The 18075-nt window shown below is 39.1% G+C and overlaps 2 protein-coding genes across 2 annotated transcripts; both read right to left on the minus strand.

The window, feature by feature from the left end:
- Positions 1-1209: 1209 nt before the first annotated feature.
- Positions 1210-7795, minus strand: LOC103147313 (N-acylethanolamine-hydrolyzing acid amidase-like). Its single transcript, XM_007565582.2, has 11 exons — positions 7531-7795; positions 5151-5315; positions 4906-5029; positions 4432-4522; positions 4261-4346; positions 4001-4173; positions 3864-3926; positions 3722-3788; positions 3350-3378; positions 2200-2269; positions 1210-2124 (listed from the first exon to the last, which is right to left on the minus strand). Exons 1-11 carry the CDS (start codon positions 7710-7712, stop codon positions 2104-2106), a joined length of 1071 nt encoding a protein of 356 aa, XP_007565644.1. The 5' UTR covers positions 7713-7795; the 3' UTR covers positions 1210-2103.
- Positions 7796-12747: 4952 nt separating this feature from the next.
- On the minus strand, positions 12748-16178 carry LOC103147314 (class E basic helix-loop-helix protein 40-like). Its single transcript, XM_007565584.2, has 5 exons — positions 15278-16178; positions 15118-15181; positions 14906-15013; positions 14465-14588; positions 12748-14322 (listed from the first exon to the last, which is right to left on the minus strand). Exons 1-5 carry the CDS (start codon positions 15352-15354, stop codon positions 13457-13459), a joined length of 1239 nt encoding a protein of 412 aa, XP_007565646.1. The 5' UTR covers positions 15355-16178; the 3' UTR covers positions 12748-13456.
- Between the last annotated feature and the right edge of the window lie 1897 nt (positions 16179-18075).

Raw genomic sequence — 18075 nt, forward strand, 5'->3', positions numbered from 1 at the left:
GTGAGCCTGTAGGTGGCAGTGTTGCAGAACAGGTAGGTACATGTCTGGTTACTTTACTAAGGTAGGAGTTTGGCCTTCCCACTTCCTGTTAAGAGGAGTAAGGAGATTTTATGTAATGTAAACCTTTTAGAGTTTTGTATCATCCCTGTACTTTGTTTCCTTTTTCTTCTCTAGCCGTCTTGTGTTTTGATTTGTGTCTTCATCACCATTTGCTGTTCATTTTCAGTTCACTTTTTAGATTCCTCCTCCTTGTATTTAGATTGGGATCTGCGTTTTAGCCTTCATGTTTATTTAAGAACTAAGAGTTTATTTAGTTTCTAAATAAACTTTTATTTAGGAACCTCTTTTCTGGATGTGTGTGTTCTCCTCACCACCTCTTATTCTGAGTTTCTACATCACCTTTTGGATCTGCTGTTGGATTGTGTCCCGTTTCCATTTGTACACTTTTCTGTTTTTTGTGTTTCTCTGTATTGGTTGTTTTCAGCCTTTCCCTCAGTTTATCTCCAGCTCTCTGCTTTCCCTCATTTGTCTGTTACTAATCAACCACATCTCTCTTGTTTTGCAATCACCATGTGAGCTTAAATGTCTTTTAGTTTGTCAGATCATTCTGGAAAGTTCTTGTTGCTCTTAAGTTTTTTTTTCTATTTTTATCAGAAATATTGATTATTCCCTCTCTTAATTCTTTAGAAGTATGGAGGCTTGTTAATCTAAAGAAATAAAATGATTCCTCTTTTTGCTTTTTCATGAAACAAAAACAATTCTGCTAAAGTTAACTGGCCTAAAATAGGAAACTTTGATTCAGATTTAATACAATAAAAGAACCTTGTGTCTTTTTTATGTCTAGGTGTAAATATTTGCTTCCACATTTGGAGGAAATTTGTGTTAATGATTGATTTGGGTTTCCCCTGAACTCAAGAGTCTGTAGTTGAAATCGTTTCAGAGAATTGTTCCTCTGGTGGTTCAGCATCCTCGTTCACCTCACCTCTTATCGATCTTTCACCAAACAAAATGCTCAGTTCCTCTTCAGTCGGATGTTAAAATCACTGTTGTCCTGTTACTAATGTTAAAGTCCAAACAGAAGCTACTGCTTGTGTTGCAACTAAGGTATAGTTCAAAGACACTTTATGGAGAGAAGAGAGGTCAGACTTCCCATTTCCTCTTTATAATGGCTGATATATACATACATATATAAAAACAGTGACACTTGTGGTGAGTAAGGCAAGGTTTTATTAAAATCAGCAAGTGATTTCCAAACAAGCTGACATCCATTATGACATGGCGCAACGCAGCAATGAAAATGTGTTCTCGCAATCAGTTGTTAAATAATTCCTATCTACTTTTTCTTTTTGAAACGTTTCACATTTTGGATTAAAGCTTTATTGCAAACGCACAAAAATAATTGGCATATACAAAGAAGTCCCCAAAAACCTGTTAAAACATTTGTATGGTTTTAAAAAGCATCAGTAAAATTACATTATTTACACAATTTGCATAAGACATTCAGTTGTATGTGCACTTACTAAAGAACTCCAGTTTTCTTTTTTTATTGCTGGATAAATGTAATGGTGTGAGTGATTGGAGATCATCATTATTTATGTTGCTCTGGTTCCCAATAGTAGATTTCAGTGGCTTTAGTTTAAGGTCAAGCTTTTTTCTGTGAGATAATGTGAAAACACTTTTTAGATAAATGAGCTCAATATCAAACTGTGTGTTTGGTTATCTCATGTCTACCCACAATTCAATTCAGCCGTTTTCCTTCTTGGACAAACTGAGTTATTTTAACCCATTTTCGGGCAATTAAACAATCGTTTCCTTAATTTTGTCTGTTTGTTTTGTTTTTTAGAAGGCAAAAGAAAAAAAATGAGAGACTATGGTCAAAATTTCACATTTTGACCATTTGAGCATTTTTCTCTAATACTGTTTTTAATTAATTAGTGCTTCAAAATGCACCAGTAGTAAGCTAGGTGGGTAAGGCAGCAACAAGATTAAATGTTCTTTCTTTAAAGGCAGTTTCATCCTAAAAAGAAGAAGTCAAACCTCCTCAGTCTCACTTCTACGTATCTGATGAGATCAGCAGAAATGTGTTTGTCTTTCACAGCCAGGTCAGTCGGTCTTGAAGCAGCCCTAAAAACAGATCAGATGTAGATGAGTGGGTGGATTATTCTGAACATTTTTCATTGACCGCTATCACTTCCGTACCTGTGGTCTGATGAATGTGGTGTAATTCCCAGGCGATGCTGCACTCATAACTGTGGTATAAATTGTAATTCTGTGAGGATTTAAGACAGAAGGCAGAGGACACTGTCAAATGTGATGGAATTAAAAAGAAATTACAGTTCAAATATGTGTGACGACTTTATAAAAAAAAGGACCAAAACTCAGCTGACAGGGTTCCTATGAAGTCATGAAAATAATGTGTTACCCATATCAGGATAAATATGGAAAAAAAATAAGAGTAAGGAAAAGTATTTGCATATTTAGACTTTATTACCAATTCCAGGTTGTACCCTTTATGTCCCTCCTTCCATGTTGTCTTCATCCATTTCTTCCTTGTGTCCTTCAGCTCTTTTTCTCCTAACATTCCTGGTCTTTCATTCTTTGCTTTGTTGCCATTCTTCCCTTGCCTTTATTTCCCTCCATGTATCTCTTTCCTTTTTTCTATTCTGTTTCAGCGCTGTTAGAATTCATTGTCTCCCTCTCGGCCAGTCTCTTCTCCCTTTCCTGCTCACGCTGCTCCCCACAAAATGCCGCCCTGGGCAGGTGCCCATGTCGCCCATATCAGAAACCACCACTGCCTTCACGAGAGACTAAGTTTGGCTTATGACTCCAGAGTTGCAGGAGTTGGTGTCCCGACTAAACTAAAGAATTTGAATTTGATTAATAATTTAGTCAATGACAAAATATTGATTAGAATTATTAATCATTGCATAAGACAAGCATTGACATGACTTCTGATTCCCAACAATTTTGATGCCACCTTATGAGGTTGGTACAACATTTAAGCTTCATCTCATACCTTTCCCTATGCCTTTTCTTCTTTCCATCTTTCCCTCCTTCACTTACTTCTTACTTCTGCTAGAACCTCATAGTGAACTTTGGTGTGGTATATTTCAGAATAACCATAAAGGACCAAGCCTCCTGGAAAAGTCTGGATGGTTCACATGAGAACCATCCAGAGTATGTGCAAGAGTATGATAAATAGCATGTCGATAATTTGGTGTTGCCCTTCTGAACAACAGGAAGTAAAACCTCTCTGCACAGTACGGCTCCATGTGTGCAGAGCAACAACAACACTCCTGTGATTTCTAGATGCTAACAGATTAAAGACAGCAGTAAACAAGCATCTTACCTGTTGCAGATGGGATGCAGTGACAAGACCTGCAGGACAAGACTCACTTATCATTATCAGACCTTCACAATGTGTCCCATTCTGAAATGTGGCTCTCACTACAACCAGTATCACCTAAACCTAACATCTCATCATTATGGACTTTTCACTATATTTTACAGTCACACTTGAAGTGCATTAAGTGTCGAACAAGATGATCTAAGGAGTCCCCTCAACTAAAACTGGGGAAATCTGCTTCGAGCTAAATGCGTATTACTGGGACAGAGGAAGCAGAAGAATGTTCTATCACATAAAATCTCATAAAACCCATTGTGGTCAGTGTTTATGAGGTACTTTAATGAATACCTTGGGTATTGACTAGACCCTACTTGCCTGATAAAGTTTGTCCATGTTGATATGGTCTTGACCGGTAGCGTTGAGAGCCTTGTTTGCCGTTTCCCTAAGATGCGATCACATAACCGCAGTTTAATCAGTTAGCAAACATTATGGATCATCATCATGTGAGATGACTGACCTTCGATGGTCTGATGCAGGAGGAGGAAGCCAGTGGTCAAAGTTCGTCTCCACTCTGTACCATCTAAACAAATGAGGAAAGATTACATGTTCCTTCAATCCCATCGACCCTCCTCCCCCCCTGCAGATTCTCCTCACCCTCCATTTAAAGGCTCCAGGGGCCAGATGTCAGCGGGACCCTTTCGGTCTCTGGTGATGACGACCCCCTCTCCCGCTCGCACCCCGCCCACGATGTAGTACACCCCGGTGATGAGGGGGGTTTTGGACAGACGCATGACTGCATCCAGGAAGTCCTCGGCCTCCTCCAGGGTCTAAATGAGTCACACACGATTCGTTTCACTTCCCCAAGCTGTGAACAACACATTTCCCCACCGCTTTCCCGTAAAAAACGGACTCGCCTCCCTCACGAGCCAGCTGACCGGCGACCTGTGAAACAGGAACGCGGACACAACATTCTTCCACCAGTTCCACCAGTGCTCAGTCCCTGGTGAACCAGGAAACAAATGTTAAGAAAGGGGAAAAGAATAAAATAAAATGCAGCATCTGTTCTGACCGTGAGATTGCCTCACCTCGCTGATCGCCGGATATGGTGAATTTGTTGGGACTCATTCCTGTCCACAAGCCGACATAACCGGCAAACGACGTCCCGTAGTACACCGCCTAAACGTCAGTATCAATAAAGGAGCATCAGAGTTTCCTCTTCCACTGGGCAAACGTTTAAATTATAGCTTTTTTATGAGTGTCAGACTGATTTAAGTACAGAACATAACGTTGCTAATCACTATTATAAAACTCTGAAGACAGTTTCAAATGTCAGCTTCATGGTAACCTTCTCTTTGTTTTAAACAAGTAGAACCCAACACACACAGTGTGACGTCGGCTCTACTTCCACTATAAATATGGATGCATAAAAAACAAACTTCTGAACATTCAGAAATTGGACACAAACTGCTAGAAGAAAAAGAGCCTGCTGATATATAAATATTTTGTATAATTTCCTTTAAACAGCTACCATGCTCTGTCACTTTGAGTTCATATTGTACCTTTCCATTCTTCTGGAAGACTAAATTCATGGTCATATTCCTCAGAACAGGATGAGGATAATCGAGATTCCTCCCGTGAAACACGTTCCCATTTTTATCTTGAGTCACGATACTGGTGCAAAATCTATGAAGGCGGAAAGTTGGTCTTTGTTAGTGCTCTGTGGCTTCATGGCATATCTGTCGACATGCAACAAGCTGGCTTTGTTCATTTACAAATAAAAACATGTAATTGGAACTGTACGTACGCAGTGAATTCATAGGCAAAGTTAAGAATGATGGCATCAGACAGGTTCCCTCCCAAGACAGAGGCCAGGCCGCGGATTTCACCGGCGTACGGCGGAGGAATGTATTTTTCCAGGGACTTCACAATCGGGATCGCTGCGTGATGCACCCATTTTGGAACTGTTGCTCTGTAATAGCAAAAAAATAAATGAATAAATACATAGAAAAAACACACAGTGGAAATTAATGTAAACGGTTAACAGAAGTTACTGTGTTTAAGTTGCTCAAATAAATCCACAGGTGTGCGTCCAGTTAATTCAAAATCAAATCTGAGGCTTACAAAGGAATGACGTCGCCACTCAGGCTTTCACAAATTGTTCAAAAGCAAAATAATCAACCGTATGTAAATTTCTGAATTTGAAGAATGTCATAAATAAAGATGATTCGGAAACACTTTATTTGAAGGGGTGTGCACACGACTGACATGACACTGTCATAAACACGACATAACACCTGTCATGAACATAAAGAAATATTTATGAATGTCTATGATTGTTGTCATGAAGTGTCATTCGGTAAATAATGACACTTTTAATGCAAAGTTGCTCTAAAAGTTGCATTTAAAAGTCCATTAAAAGTGCCAACTTTGCATTAAATTGTCATTTACAAAATCATGCAAAGTTGGCACTTTTAATGGACTTTCCATAATAATCCTAACTGACCTAAAACAGGAAACGCTTAATTTTATTTAATGTCAAACAGTGAGAAGAAAAAACAATGGTTATGTGTCTGTATTTTAATAGAATGTATGAATAAATGGTTCCAACTACACAGCCAGTAATTTGCAGCCTATGTATGTAGAGACGTTGTTACTCTGAAACTGCCAAAGAGTGGAGGTTTCAGTGTTTTATCAACAACAAAGTAAGGTTAAACCAAAATGGAAATTTTTATTTTTTTTAATCTGCGCTCTATGGAGCATGAAAGTCACCGGACCGGTATTAGAAAACTTCTGTGATGAGATTGTGGCGGTTGATATTTGAGATCTCAGGCATGTTGTACACAGAGGCCCATCGAATGAAGAGAAGGAAGCACACCCCAAAACTGTACGTAATAGCTAAAATCTGCAAATACTTGACATTTCCCCTAAATATTTTTAGAACATTTTTCTAAAAAAAAACTATTAAAATATTGCTTATTTTAATAGTTCTGAAACCAAATACACCTTAGTGCAGAAATATGCACAGTGGAAACCATCTTAGCATTACCTCAGAAGCTAGCATCTACAGTCTTCCTTATTTCCACCCTTGGGAATACAAGGAAAATAAATTGCACTCCCGAATTGACTGCCAATAGACAGTCAAGTAGCATTGTGCCTATGTGTTTCAGTTTCTCAAACTGTATTTTCTGTTGAATATTTTAGATATTGTCTATGCAAACAATCCATGATTTCGCATAAATAATTTGGAGTAAGGCTTTACAGAATAGATGGTAGTCCACTGCATAACTTATCGGGAAGCCGGGGAAAATTGTGACAGCTTCAGGTTTCAGTTTAAATCCAATTCATATTTCTCTAGTAATTACAGCCATAGCACCAAAGATTGAGGCAAGCAGAAGAGGGATAAGGAGCAGATGATCAGGTTAATAATACAGTTGCACAACAGCTCAAATGTGACGTTTAAAAAAAACAGCCGTGGGCTCCAGAGCATTAGTCTGACTGATGTTGTGAAAGTTTTGCTTCAGCACACTTAATGAGCAAAACTGTACTAAAGTATTTTTGTTTAGGATAAAAGTTGAAGAGACTAAAAAAAATTCAACGGGCTTTTGGTACTGTAAGTATGTTTAAGCATTAGAGAAAGGAAAATTGTAAATGTAATTCTGCACTTACTGTAAACAGAGTTCATAAAGCAACAGTACATAACATTATGTTCAACTTTGCTGTATACATTTTGTTCTCTGCAGTGGTTTGTGGTTTAGATGAATGGTTATTCATTTTTATTACACCTGTACGACCCAGCATTGTAATAGTACATCTCTAATGTAAAAATGTTGACTTTTATTTAGTTTCTTCCTCCAAACTTACAAACTGAACCCTATTGTTCAGTCTTGTAATGCTATTGGATAGGGAATTTGCATAGAATTTCTCCAAACGGGATCATAAACAATAGGGTTTAGTTTATTAAGAAAAATTAAGCAAAGACAATTTTTGCCATCTACAGCCGTAACACAGGTGTCATAATACTGGTCTCAGCAATTAATTACCTGAACACAGGTGCTCATTTAAACTTGGCTCAGCTGGTCTGTAAACATTACTTAGCAACTTAGCTTGCAAAAACAGTCTTAAACTTTGTAAAGCAGAGTTGAACTACCAAAATACGCTGATAAAATGCCATAAACAAGACTTACTCGATGATTTCTGCTGCGGCTTTGGTCAGGTAGTCTACGTCAAAGACTTTTTTGAGAGCCAACCATCGCAGCTCCGGTTCTTCGTCCAGGTTGATGACAACCGTGGGAGGAGAAGGAAGCTGAGCCCGCAGGGAGCCGCAGAGTCCGAGCAGCAGCAGCAGAAGCTCCGCGGTCCGGAACATCCTGGTCTGCTGCAGTCAGAGGAAGAAGAAACACCCGGAGAAAACAAACCAGACTTCACATAATAACAAACCTAAGGCAATAAACAAAAAAATCACTTCCGCTAAAAGCTTTTCAGAATAAAATACGCACGCGATGAAGTATTCCTCCTACTTTTTTCGACAACAACAAAAATACCACGTAAATATGGACCTAAATTAATAATAGAGCGGTTTTCAAAAGACGATTTCCTTCTTTATAGAAAAAAGCTATTTAAATTAACGTCTTATGTGAAAATATTAGTGCCCTTCTATAAAATCATGTATCCTTTTGTTGTAAGACTTCACTGCCCACAAAGAAATCTGACAAGAATAACCAATAGAACCTGGTCTGACAACATAAAGAAGCTTAATGTCAAAAAAAAAAAGACATATATACAACAACCTAAGAATATATAAGAACAGAGAAGAGGAATAAAGTCTGGAAATATCAAAAGAGACATTTTGGGGTGCTTTGGGATTTCAGCAAACATTATCTACACATGTAAAACAAACAGAATAGTGGTGAACTACCCAGAATGGTTGGCCTACCTCTTGCATCAATAATTCATCTAATAATGATACTCAAGAAGACAATTTCTTTTAATAGATTTCACAGTGTCATAGGTTATTTCTATGTATCATGATGTAATGATGAATTTTTGGACTTATTGTATTCTGCTTTATACTTGTGTGTAACTTTCACTTGATTTGTGAAAGCATGGAAAGTAATTAAGCTGATCGTAGAGTAAAATAGCATTAAGTCATGTGCAAATTCATTAAAAGTTTTTTTTTGCCCATCACTGCTTTGGTTTTATTCAGATATCAGATTTGGATAATTTGATATGGTACATCTCTGCTTTAGAGCAGTAGAACAATCATTTGATTTTTTTAATGCTATTTAAACTCACCGGCATGAAGCCTGGCACAAACAAGCTATGATTTATATGAGGTTAAGTCATAAAATCAAACAAAAGAAAACATTAAAGTTTGATCATCTTTTATGTTTCAAAAGTAGCCTTGGTATTTACAGTCCACATAAAATACATAATCTCTTCTCACCCTCCTACTGGTACCTCTGAGTCTAAAGGAACAGATCAAACTGAACTAAACAGACTTTGTCCTGGGAGGAACTGAAAGGACACGGAACAGAAAGCTAAATGAAAAAAGATAAAGGACAAAGCACACGGGAAATATGGGTGTGAAAAGAATAGTGAACAAACAAATGAGTGAACACTGGCCAGAAATAAAAGACTAAGAATCATACAAAATAAAGAAATCACAGTGTTTATTTACACCATAAAAAAAGAGGAGAGCTGTTGAACAAAAAATATCAAAAATTAAAATGACACATTTAGCCTGTTGTAAAAATGTATTGATTGAGTCATGTTTGTGATATCTGACATATTGACTGGAGAAGTATTGTGGGTCAGACATTTCGCTGTCTCTCGCATTTTTAAGACTTTGACTGGGCCCTTCTGAAAGTTTATGCTGGGTTGTAAAATAGTGCTTCACAGCAGCCATTTGTTCTATTTGCTAAATGCCGCAATAATGACAATGAGAGAGAGAACATGTAAAAGATCTATTTATTAATGTCTTCAAAATCAGAAGTTTGTTTAAAGAATAATTACTTTCTCTTAACAATGGGTTGTGATGTCATGGTTTGTGAAAGTTCTGATAGGTTAACTGACTAATGTGATAAAAAGTTAAAAGATATTACTTTGGTCATTCTTCACTCTTTACCTACTTACATGGTTTATAAAATGATCACAAGGAGCAAATTACATGAAGGGAACCTTGAATTATGGCATTCTTGTAAATGGGAAGAATTTGCAGGGTTATTCCAATAATTGTATTTTCAGTAAAAAAAAAAAAAAAAAAAGGGAAAAAAAAGAAAAAAATTTGGTCAGTAATTCTGAAACAAATTGTTATCAAATTACTGCTATCACATTTCTAAACCATGAAACCCAGTTGAGTTTGGCCTCTAACTGCTGCCTAATATTTAATTTTTAATTCCAGGGCTTTGCCACCTTAATCAGATGGTCTTATTTTATTACATTTGAGTTACTAATCGGATCATCAAGAAAGAAAAAAATCTGAGAAAGGGATTTAAACTACTGAGTGTCCACAGAGAGCCAACAATATTTACTTAAAACACTTTTTCTTTTTTCCCCTTTTCTTGTTTTAGCAACATTCGGCCACTTGGGGGCAGAAGAAGATAACATTTAACCTTGCTCCATACTCTCTCTCTTTACACATTAAACTCATTCGTAGACCTTGAGCGTTTCTACATCCATGTGCTTTATGGCAACGCTGTCGATACACACAAGTGGCGTCCATTTGTGACATTTCACAGTCATCTCTCTTCTCTTAGAAAACGGTGTAAAGGCACATTTGGAACAGGGAAAGTTTGAAATTTTACTACCTTATTCATCTGAAATGTCTGATCTTAATCTTACTGAAAAAGGTTAAGATCTTGCGAGGCATTGGACTGACTCCGTCAGTACAGGATGACACTTGCAGTCCAGTCTGGCTAGCATGGATGCTGACCAAGTCACGGGTCTAACGTCTAAAGCAGCAACCACCGACAGCTGTAAGAAAGCAGCATACCGGTTTATTCCGAGGTAAAGATGGAGCAGAAAGTGATAAGGTGAAGACACAAGTTGTAGAGTCTTTAAAAGACAAAAACTTTAAACATATGTCAGAAATAACAAAAAATGTTCACCAGAAAGCTGAAAAAGATTGCAGTACGGTCTAGCTCTCTGGAAGCTAATTTTAAACACGACATATAGCTAACACTGCATCGCATCACTGTGAGATCTGGTTGAAAAATATTATCCTGAAGCAGCTGGAAAACGGGTTTTGAGAAAACAAATGTAAAGACATCAAAATAAGACTGAAATAAAGCTCAAACTTTACAAAAATATGCAGCAACTAAAAGTTTCCTACGTTAAAGTAGCTACTTTAGCTAAACGAGTAGCTAGCGTAGAATGTTTTCATTCCACTTTAGCTACTCTCAACATTTTCATTATGAAATTCCATGCTTTTCCAGACTTGCCAGTTCTGGGTATTTTTCAGCATTTTTTTTTTACATCGAGCGGTTGCGCTAAACGTATCAACACTAAACCTGTTTGAGTAGTTCTCTCGTCTTATCTGTAGTTTACAGAAAGAAATACATATTTTTAGTCTGTGCTGTAGATTTACTCTTCTGTAACAGCTGCACCAAATTAGATCACCTGCATTTATAAACCTTTTAACTCTTGGATATTTTAAATAAGTATGGAGATAGGTCAAAGAAAAGTTTGTGAATATTTGAACCTTTATTTTGTTTGTAATATTAAATCATAGGAAATTCAACTATGGCTGGACAATGGTCCGTTTGGTGTTGCCTTGTCACAAGAAAGTTGTGGATTTGAATTCATATGAGCAGGTATAAAAAATGGACGGCCATAGTTACTTCACTGCTTTATTTGGCAGTTTAGACTTAATTCAAGAATCACAGATCCCTTCAAAGTTGTCAAGAGAATAAACAGGAAGCAAAATGGCAAAGTTGTTTTTCATTTACTGGTCTGCATTTAGTCAGTAAGTTAAAAGAAAAACAAAACCAAAATAGTGATAGTGAAAATCTTAAAATCAATGTGTGGCTTAGCAAAGTAAAGCGTGTCAAATTAATCAAAATTAACGTGAAAACAGACTTTTGCGCTTTAGAAAATAGAAGGAGGAAGAGATTCTGGAAGAACAAAAAAATAAATAAATTTCCATCACATTTTTATTTATCCCGCCGACAAAAAGCAACTTGAAAACTTTTTCTGACTGCCTCGGAAACCTATAACACACACAATGTCCAAAACAAGATGGTTTTGCTCATTAGGTGCGTTATCAAATCACTGGACGTCGAAAGCTGTTTTCACACACTGGGTCCTCTGATTTGAAAACGGAAAAGCAGTGTGAAGCCCAACTTCCACATGGTGGCGCTCGCGTCGCATGTTTTGGTTTGTGGGACCTACCACTAAGAGAAGACACGTTCTGAAGGCAGCTGAGGTCATCTCACTGCTCTGCAGCTCGAGTGACAAGATTTTGTTGTGATTAGGAAGAGAAGAAAAAAACTAACATGCATCTCAGAGAGGCACGATGGGAGGGACCTCGTGATGGAGGGACCTTTTGATTTTCCACACTTACTTTTAAAACTAGACCACTCGCAAAAAAAAAAAGAAAGAAATTAAGATGAATGGAGACTTGTCATCATTAAATATCAAGCTACCCCAACCAGGGAGGATTTCTTTCCACTGAGGCAGACTTAATGGCCGTCTCTCAACAGGGTTAGATCTCCACTTTTTTACGGGTGTGAAAAGCGACTGTTATGCACAATAGTCGGCTTTTTAAGAAGTAAAACTTACTCATAATATCATTTCCTCCGAAAGCCTTTAGAATCAGGTCCCGGTCTGTAATCTAAGACGTGCTATTGATTTACAGAGACTGTGCAGCTTTATGGGTTATGTAAGTGTTATGTAAGAGGTGTGCTGAGGAGTTGTCAGGGCGGCTGGCTGCAACACGTTGAAGCCAAACAGGCGGTCAAACACAGACTCCACAGAAGGACCAAAAGCTTTATTATTACTTTAATATATATATTTATATCAATAATACTTTATATACAAAATATGTACAGCCTTTTGTTACAATGTCAAAATAAAACAAATTAAAGTACCTCTTTCTATACAAAACTAGATGTTTTTGGGAACTTTACATTCAAGCTCTCTTGCTAAAGACAAACATCGAATTTGTTTGCAACTCCAGTCATCATGGTGTTTGGGTTAAATGAGCGAAGAAGGCGGGAACAGGAGCTTCAGATGCACGTCTACAAACTTGCTGCCTCATCCTTCCTGCGGCAGCTATACACACACACGCACACACACACAAAAAAAAACACTCTGCGGGTCTTGTATCAAAAATAGAGATGTACAAAGAGAAAAGCAAAACCAAAACGTTACTTCACAGGAGCTCCATCTCGATGCAATTTTTAAAAAAACGTAATCAAATAAAAATAGCCGTGAGTCACAGATTAGGTTTTAGAAGCCCGCTTCGACAGATTAGGTGACGCACCTGGTACGGACTACGGCGGGCCAACACCCTGAATTCTCTGAACTTCATGAATTCCTGCATTTGTTTTCAGTGGCGGCACAAACAGACATGAAAGAAGTTAGGCCTGGGAGGTCAGGACCCAGACATACTGGTTCTTTTTCTTTTTTTGGTTAAAATGGCTTGTTGCTGTACCCGGGGGTGGCAAACACTGAGGGTAGATCCTGACATTTGCTGATCTACAGCAGCATTCACAGGAGATTTTATTGTTAATATTTTCTTCTTTATACATCTTTACATTCATTACAGGGGTGGTGAACAACAACACAGGTCCAAATTGATTTGGGACAAGAAATAAAAGGAGGAATATGGGGTACATTCTGGGGTTTCCTCTGACATTCATCATTTCTGGAGTCCAAAAAACGTATAAACTTTGAAATCTCTTGTGCGCTCTTTAAGATGGCCGTCTTCACAGTGTTGAAGGGGTTGTACAGAGTCTTTAATATGAGCCTCAAAAATAGTCAGAGGGTCAATGTCTGACAGTGTTGACCTTAAAGGGTTCTGCTCTGAGGGGACAAGTTACCAAGGAGGGTCAACACTGTACCCTCTGGTTCAACATTCAGTGGGGCAAAGCTGATAGGTGAACCGTCTGCTCAGTCTTTGGTTTCCAAGTTCAAAGGAGAGACCTGCCTTAAAGCTTTGTGGAGAGTGGGGGAATCCATTGGGATGCGGTGGGCCACCGGAGAGGCCACCGGAGACCCCGCCCTTGGAGACATCAACAGAGACGAGGGCAACGGCTCCGAGGGCAGGCCTGGCATGGGACCGGCCAGGCCCGGGTACATGATGGGCATGCCGCCAGGGTACCAACATTTTTCCAGCATCGGGAGATATGCCGCGGCTGCCGCCGTTGATGGGGGGATGAGGTAGAAAGGGAGGCAAAAAGGGGGCTGGTTGGGGGAGACGTTTACATAACTGCCAGGAGCTCCTGCTGGGTGAAAGGAGAGCATCTCATCCTCCGAGTCCACTCTTAACCTCTTTGCCCGGGGCTGGTCGCCTTCCTGCTTGACGACACCGACAATCCGCTCCGACGCGGGAGGCTTTGCCTCACCCTCCCTCTCATTGTTTTCCGACCACTGGGCTTTAGGCTTGTCGTGTTCTCCCCCGTAGCCGCTGTCAGTGTCCGTATCACTGCCACTCTGCTCCCCCGTCCCATGGTGGCAAGTCCGTTGGATGACCGGGACGCAGTTCCTAGCCGGGGCCTCGGGCAACGCCGACGGCTGCCTGACTGGCCTCTTTGCCTCGTCAGACTCTCGGGCGGAGGACCTGTTGGGTTGAGGGCTGCTTTCATTGTGGAGAACTTCAGCCGCCACCTTCTGGATGTGACTGATGACGTGTGAGGGGGTCAGATCCCTGCTGGTCTCTTGACTCGCCAGATAATGGAGGACTTCTCTGGCACAGAAGTGAAAGCCAGAGCGGAACATTTCCTCACTGGTCTCAGCACCATCTCCCACGTTATCACCTGAATGAACACAATCAAAATGAAACTCAATTTCTTTAAGACCTTAGCTTTTAAAAAAACACACTTGTCCTTCAGATTCTCAAAGAGAAGCTACTTGTTAATGATCCCAACTGAAGGCACGGCCACTAGAAATCCAACTTACCGATCTGCAGGTCTTTCTGGAGCGCCACTATTTTCTGCTGTTGCTGCTCCAGGACGGCGCTCAGAGTTTTCACATGCTTCAGCGTGAGTTCCAGCACCACGGCTTTCTCCAGATGACCCAGCGTCTAAAACAGGAAGACCTTCGATAAGCATGTTGATCTTCCTTATGTAACACATTCTGCAGCTGAACAGAGGGCTAGCGGCCAACACTGGGGGGAAACTACGCAAACTATGCACACAAGGATGATTCCTTACAAGATTAAATATTAAACTCTACAAAATGCTAATCAGGAATTGAAACTGTAGTTAAAATTTTAAAACATAATTTTTAAATGTAGCTCATTCTACAGCTTTTGAAAAAAGACAAAAAAAAATTTAAACCAACATTTGACGCAATCAATTGTATTTCAGTCTCTCAGACTAAAAAAAATACATTACTCACTGTAAGCTTAAGATGTTCTGGCAACAGGTCCTTCAACTGGGCAATGCATTCATTTATTCTGTCCCGTCTTTTCTTTTCGATCAGTCTGTGTGGCAACTTGTAAGTCTCCTGGACAAAGTTAAAATGTTGTCAGTAACATTTAAGATCCAGAAATCAAACTGAATAAATGCAGAAATTATTATAATTATTTTCCATTTTGAAATGAAATTTACCTTGCATTCATCCCTGCCCTTCATACCCCTCCTGCTTTTGCACATATAAATAGGATATTCTAGTCTGTAAAAGGAAAGAAATTAAAATTATATTTGAGATTTAAGGGTTTCATAGAGCACAACAGAAGGTTTAGGTTTTTAAAACGCATCGTATATTTACCGGCGCATGTCAGGTATATCCATTGATGCGTGTTTCGGAACATAAGGAGGTGGTTGCGCACTTGTAATCCGCTCCATGTCGCTTTATTGACGGGCGAAAAAAAATAACCTGAAAAGCGCTCGCTCCTTAAAAAAAAAAAAAAAAAAAGAAAAGAAAGAGAAAGAGAGGGCGAAAAAAGTCAAGAATAACAAAAAACGAAAAAGAAGTAGCACGCCTCCTCCGGTGTGATCCTGCTGTAGGCTGAAGCTGGTCGCAGTTTAGAGTGCTGTCACTCTAAGGTCGGGGCTCGTTAGTATGCCGAGGAAAGCTCCACGCCCCGCGCGATGTGTGAGAGCTGGGTGGGTTGGTGACTACGTGTTAAATAAACCCTGTGACTGCAGGCACGTCTCTCTCTCTCCCTGAGAGAGAAACTGCCTCTCCTCCGTCACATGAGCCTCACGTGTTGGACGGCGATTTCAACTCCTCACCCTCCCAGCAACCCCCACCCCCTCCCCGCTTCGTGCCGCCAGGAGGGGCCGGGGATGGCAAGCCATTTTTATATTTAATCAACAGACGCACCCATTTGTAGTTGGTAATAATGTTCAGTTAGATGCAATGTACCGAGTTCACGAGCAGCAGATGAGATTTTAAATATTTATATTTTTTGTCTTTTCACGAATAAAATGGTCCACAAACTGTCTTAAATAATCTCTAATCAGTGCTGAATGCTAAAGTCGAGATCTAACAAGTTTGTATTGTGTGTTGTTTTTTTTCTTAAGAGAATGAGAATACTTCCTGTTTTAGCATAATCAATATTCGCTTTAAATTATCTATGTTCAGAGTAGAGTTATGTTCAGGTCTGACCACCCTTTGGATTTTAAACAAGAGTTGCACAAATGTAGTCTCTGTTTCCTTATCATCAATAATGGTTCAATGGTTGACAGTTAGCTAGTCTAGATACTGCAATGCTTACAAATTATGTCACTGCTCATTGTTTTTTATTTATTTTTACCAACAAAAAAATAAGTCCAAATATTATATCCAGAGTTAGAAATATTATTTTTTGACAAAACAAATGAGAGAATGCTCATGCAGATTTTATAATGACCATTCACTATTTGCAATTTTAGATAAGATATCTCCAAGTCAAAATTAAAATGCATGCCATACAATATTGCATCATTTCTGGTACAAAATACAATTTTATCATATTAGTTAAGATACATTAAAATCCTCAAGTTGAGGTGTAGAAATTTTAAAGCCAGATTGGATATATGAGTCAGTAGTATGGTAATCTTGGCTTAAAAGAAAACATTGTTTACCAGTAATTTAACCAAATATTTGAAAAATACATCACAAAAATAAAATGCAACTCTTCCGCCTTCATTAAATGTAAAACGGATTGCTATAGCCCCACCTCTTTCAGTAGTACTCCGGGCTGAATCCCGTGGAGCACCATGCTCCTCCGGCTGGCTCTGCGCGGCTGAGCTTTTTCTTTCTCTGTTTTTTTTTTTTCTCTCTCTCTCTATCAGAGCCTCGGTGTGTTTACATCAACAGAAAGTAGAGCAACAGTTCCCCCGCCGACATGAGGTGAAACATTACCCCCAAAATTGCGGATATGCCGCTGTTTATGTTACACGTTCAGACATGGGGTTAGGACATAAAACCAATGCAACCTCACCAGATGCACAGCTAACTAAAGAACAGCGGGTTATTATAAAGATAGCGCCATTATCAGCGTGGTGACGGGCTCGTGAGCTTATTGTGCTGTGTACAACAGAAACAGACAAAGTAAGCAAAGTACAACGTTAATCGTTTTATTGTTGCGAAAAAACGCAGTCTAAGTTAAATATAATAAGCACAAAATAACTTAACTATTTTTCATAAAATAGGGATTTATGTAAAAATAATAATAAAAAATAAACATTTTAGTGGAAGAAAGTGCTATGAGACTGGAACGCTTTTTAATGATATGGTGGCTACCACAGAAATCACTTTGGTTTTTCTGGAGACAACCAAAGTGTCACGCGTGTAATTTCATACCGTACCCGATTGTTGCTTGGCACGTGCACCTGCGGCAGGATGACACGGTGGCTGCAGTTTGTTGTTGCTGCGTTTTTTCCTTTTTTTTTTTTCAGAGCCGCTGCTGTGTTGATTAAATCAGCCCGTCACGTTGAGCTCCTCATGGACTAGGCACACAGGATCCCTTGCCGCTGACGTCAGGCTCGCAGAAAACCGAGAGTGGCCGACTGGTCAGTCGGTTCCACTCGCCGACATCCCGAAGCAGACTGGCTATATTTAGAAAGGGCTTCAAAACATCGGAGTCAGCCGACTTGCAAGCGGGGGAGCGGGAAATGGGCAAGAAATTCAGCAGCTTTTTTCTGATAGTCGTCAGAGGAGGGCAGGAAATGTTTCAGACGGATATATTCAAGCTTTTGTTAATATTACCAGGGCAACGCAGGCTCACATTTTACCTCACTAAATAGTGAATTTTACTACTCATTCACTAAGAACACTACTTAAAAAATGTAAGCATTTTTTGCTCCTACGACGACATATAATAAACATCTATATATGCTACATCTATAATAAAGTAGCATTTAATGCTAATCTGATTTTTAGACTTAAAATGTGGAATAAATACCTACTTAATTTAGAAGGTTTTTTTAAGTGCTTCTAGCTCATAATATAGCTATGATTGATATATAACATATTAAAGCATATGCTCAAAATAACTGAATATTTACCCTGTAGTCTGTGTGTTTAGTTCATGATGTGAGACAAAAATACCCCCCCCCTCAGAAATTATTGTTTATATC

Source organism: Poecilia formosa, unplaced genomic scaffold (assembly GCF_000485575.1).
Source record: "Poecilia formosa unplaced genomic scaffold, Poecilia_formosa-5.1.2 Scaffold180, whole genome shotgun sequence".
Lineage (NCBI taxonomy): Eukaryota > Metazoa > Chordata > Actinopteri > Cyprinodontiformes > Poeciliidae > Poecilia > Poecilia formosa.

What these genes read in the sequence shown, in the direction of transcription:
- LOC103147313 (XM_007565582.2), bottom strand. Translation starts at nt 7,712, where the DNA reads ATGTTCCGGACCGCGGAGCTTCTGCTGCTGCTGCTCGGACTCTGCGGC. An exon ending in CATATCCGGCGATCAGCGAG is followed by an intron (nt 4,347 to 4,431) that starts GTGAGGCAATCT and finishes CTGGTTCACCAG; the next exon opens with GGACTGAGCACTGGTGGAAC. An exon ending in CCACATTCATCAGACCACAG is followed by an intron (nt 2,125 to 2,199) that starts GTACGGAAGTGA and finishes ATCTGTTTTTAG; the next exon opens with GGCTGCTTCAAGACCGACTG.
- LOC103147314 (XM_007565584.2), bottom strand. Translation starts at nt 15,354, where the DNA reads ATGGAGCGGATTACAAGTGCGCAACCACCTCCTTATGTTCCGAAACAC. An exon ending in GATATACCTGACATGCGCCG is followed by an intron (nt 15,182 to 15,277) that starts GTAAATATACGA and finishes TTCCTTTTACAG; the next exon opens with ACTAGAATATCCTATTTATA. An exon ending in CAGAACATCTTAAGCTTACA is followed by an intron (nt 14,589 to 14,905) that starts GTGAGTAATGTA and finishes TTCCTGTTTTAG; the next exon opens with ACGCTGGGTCATCTGGAGAA.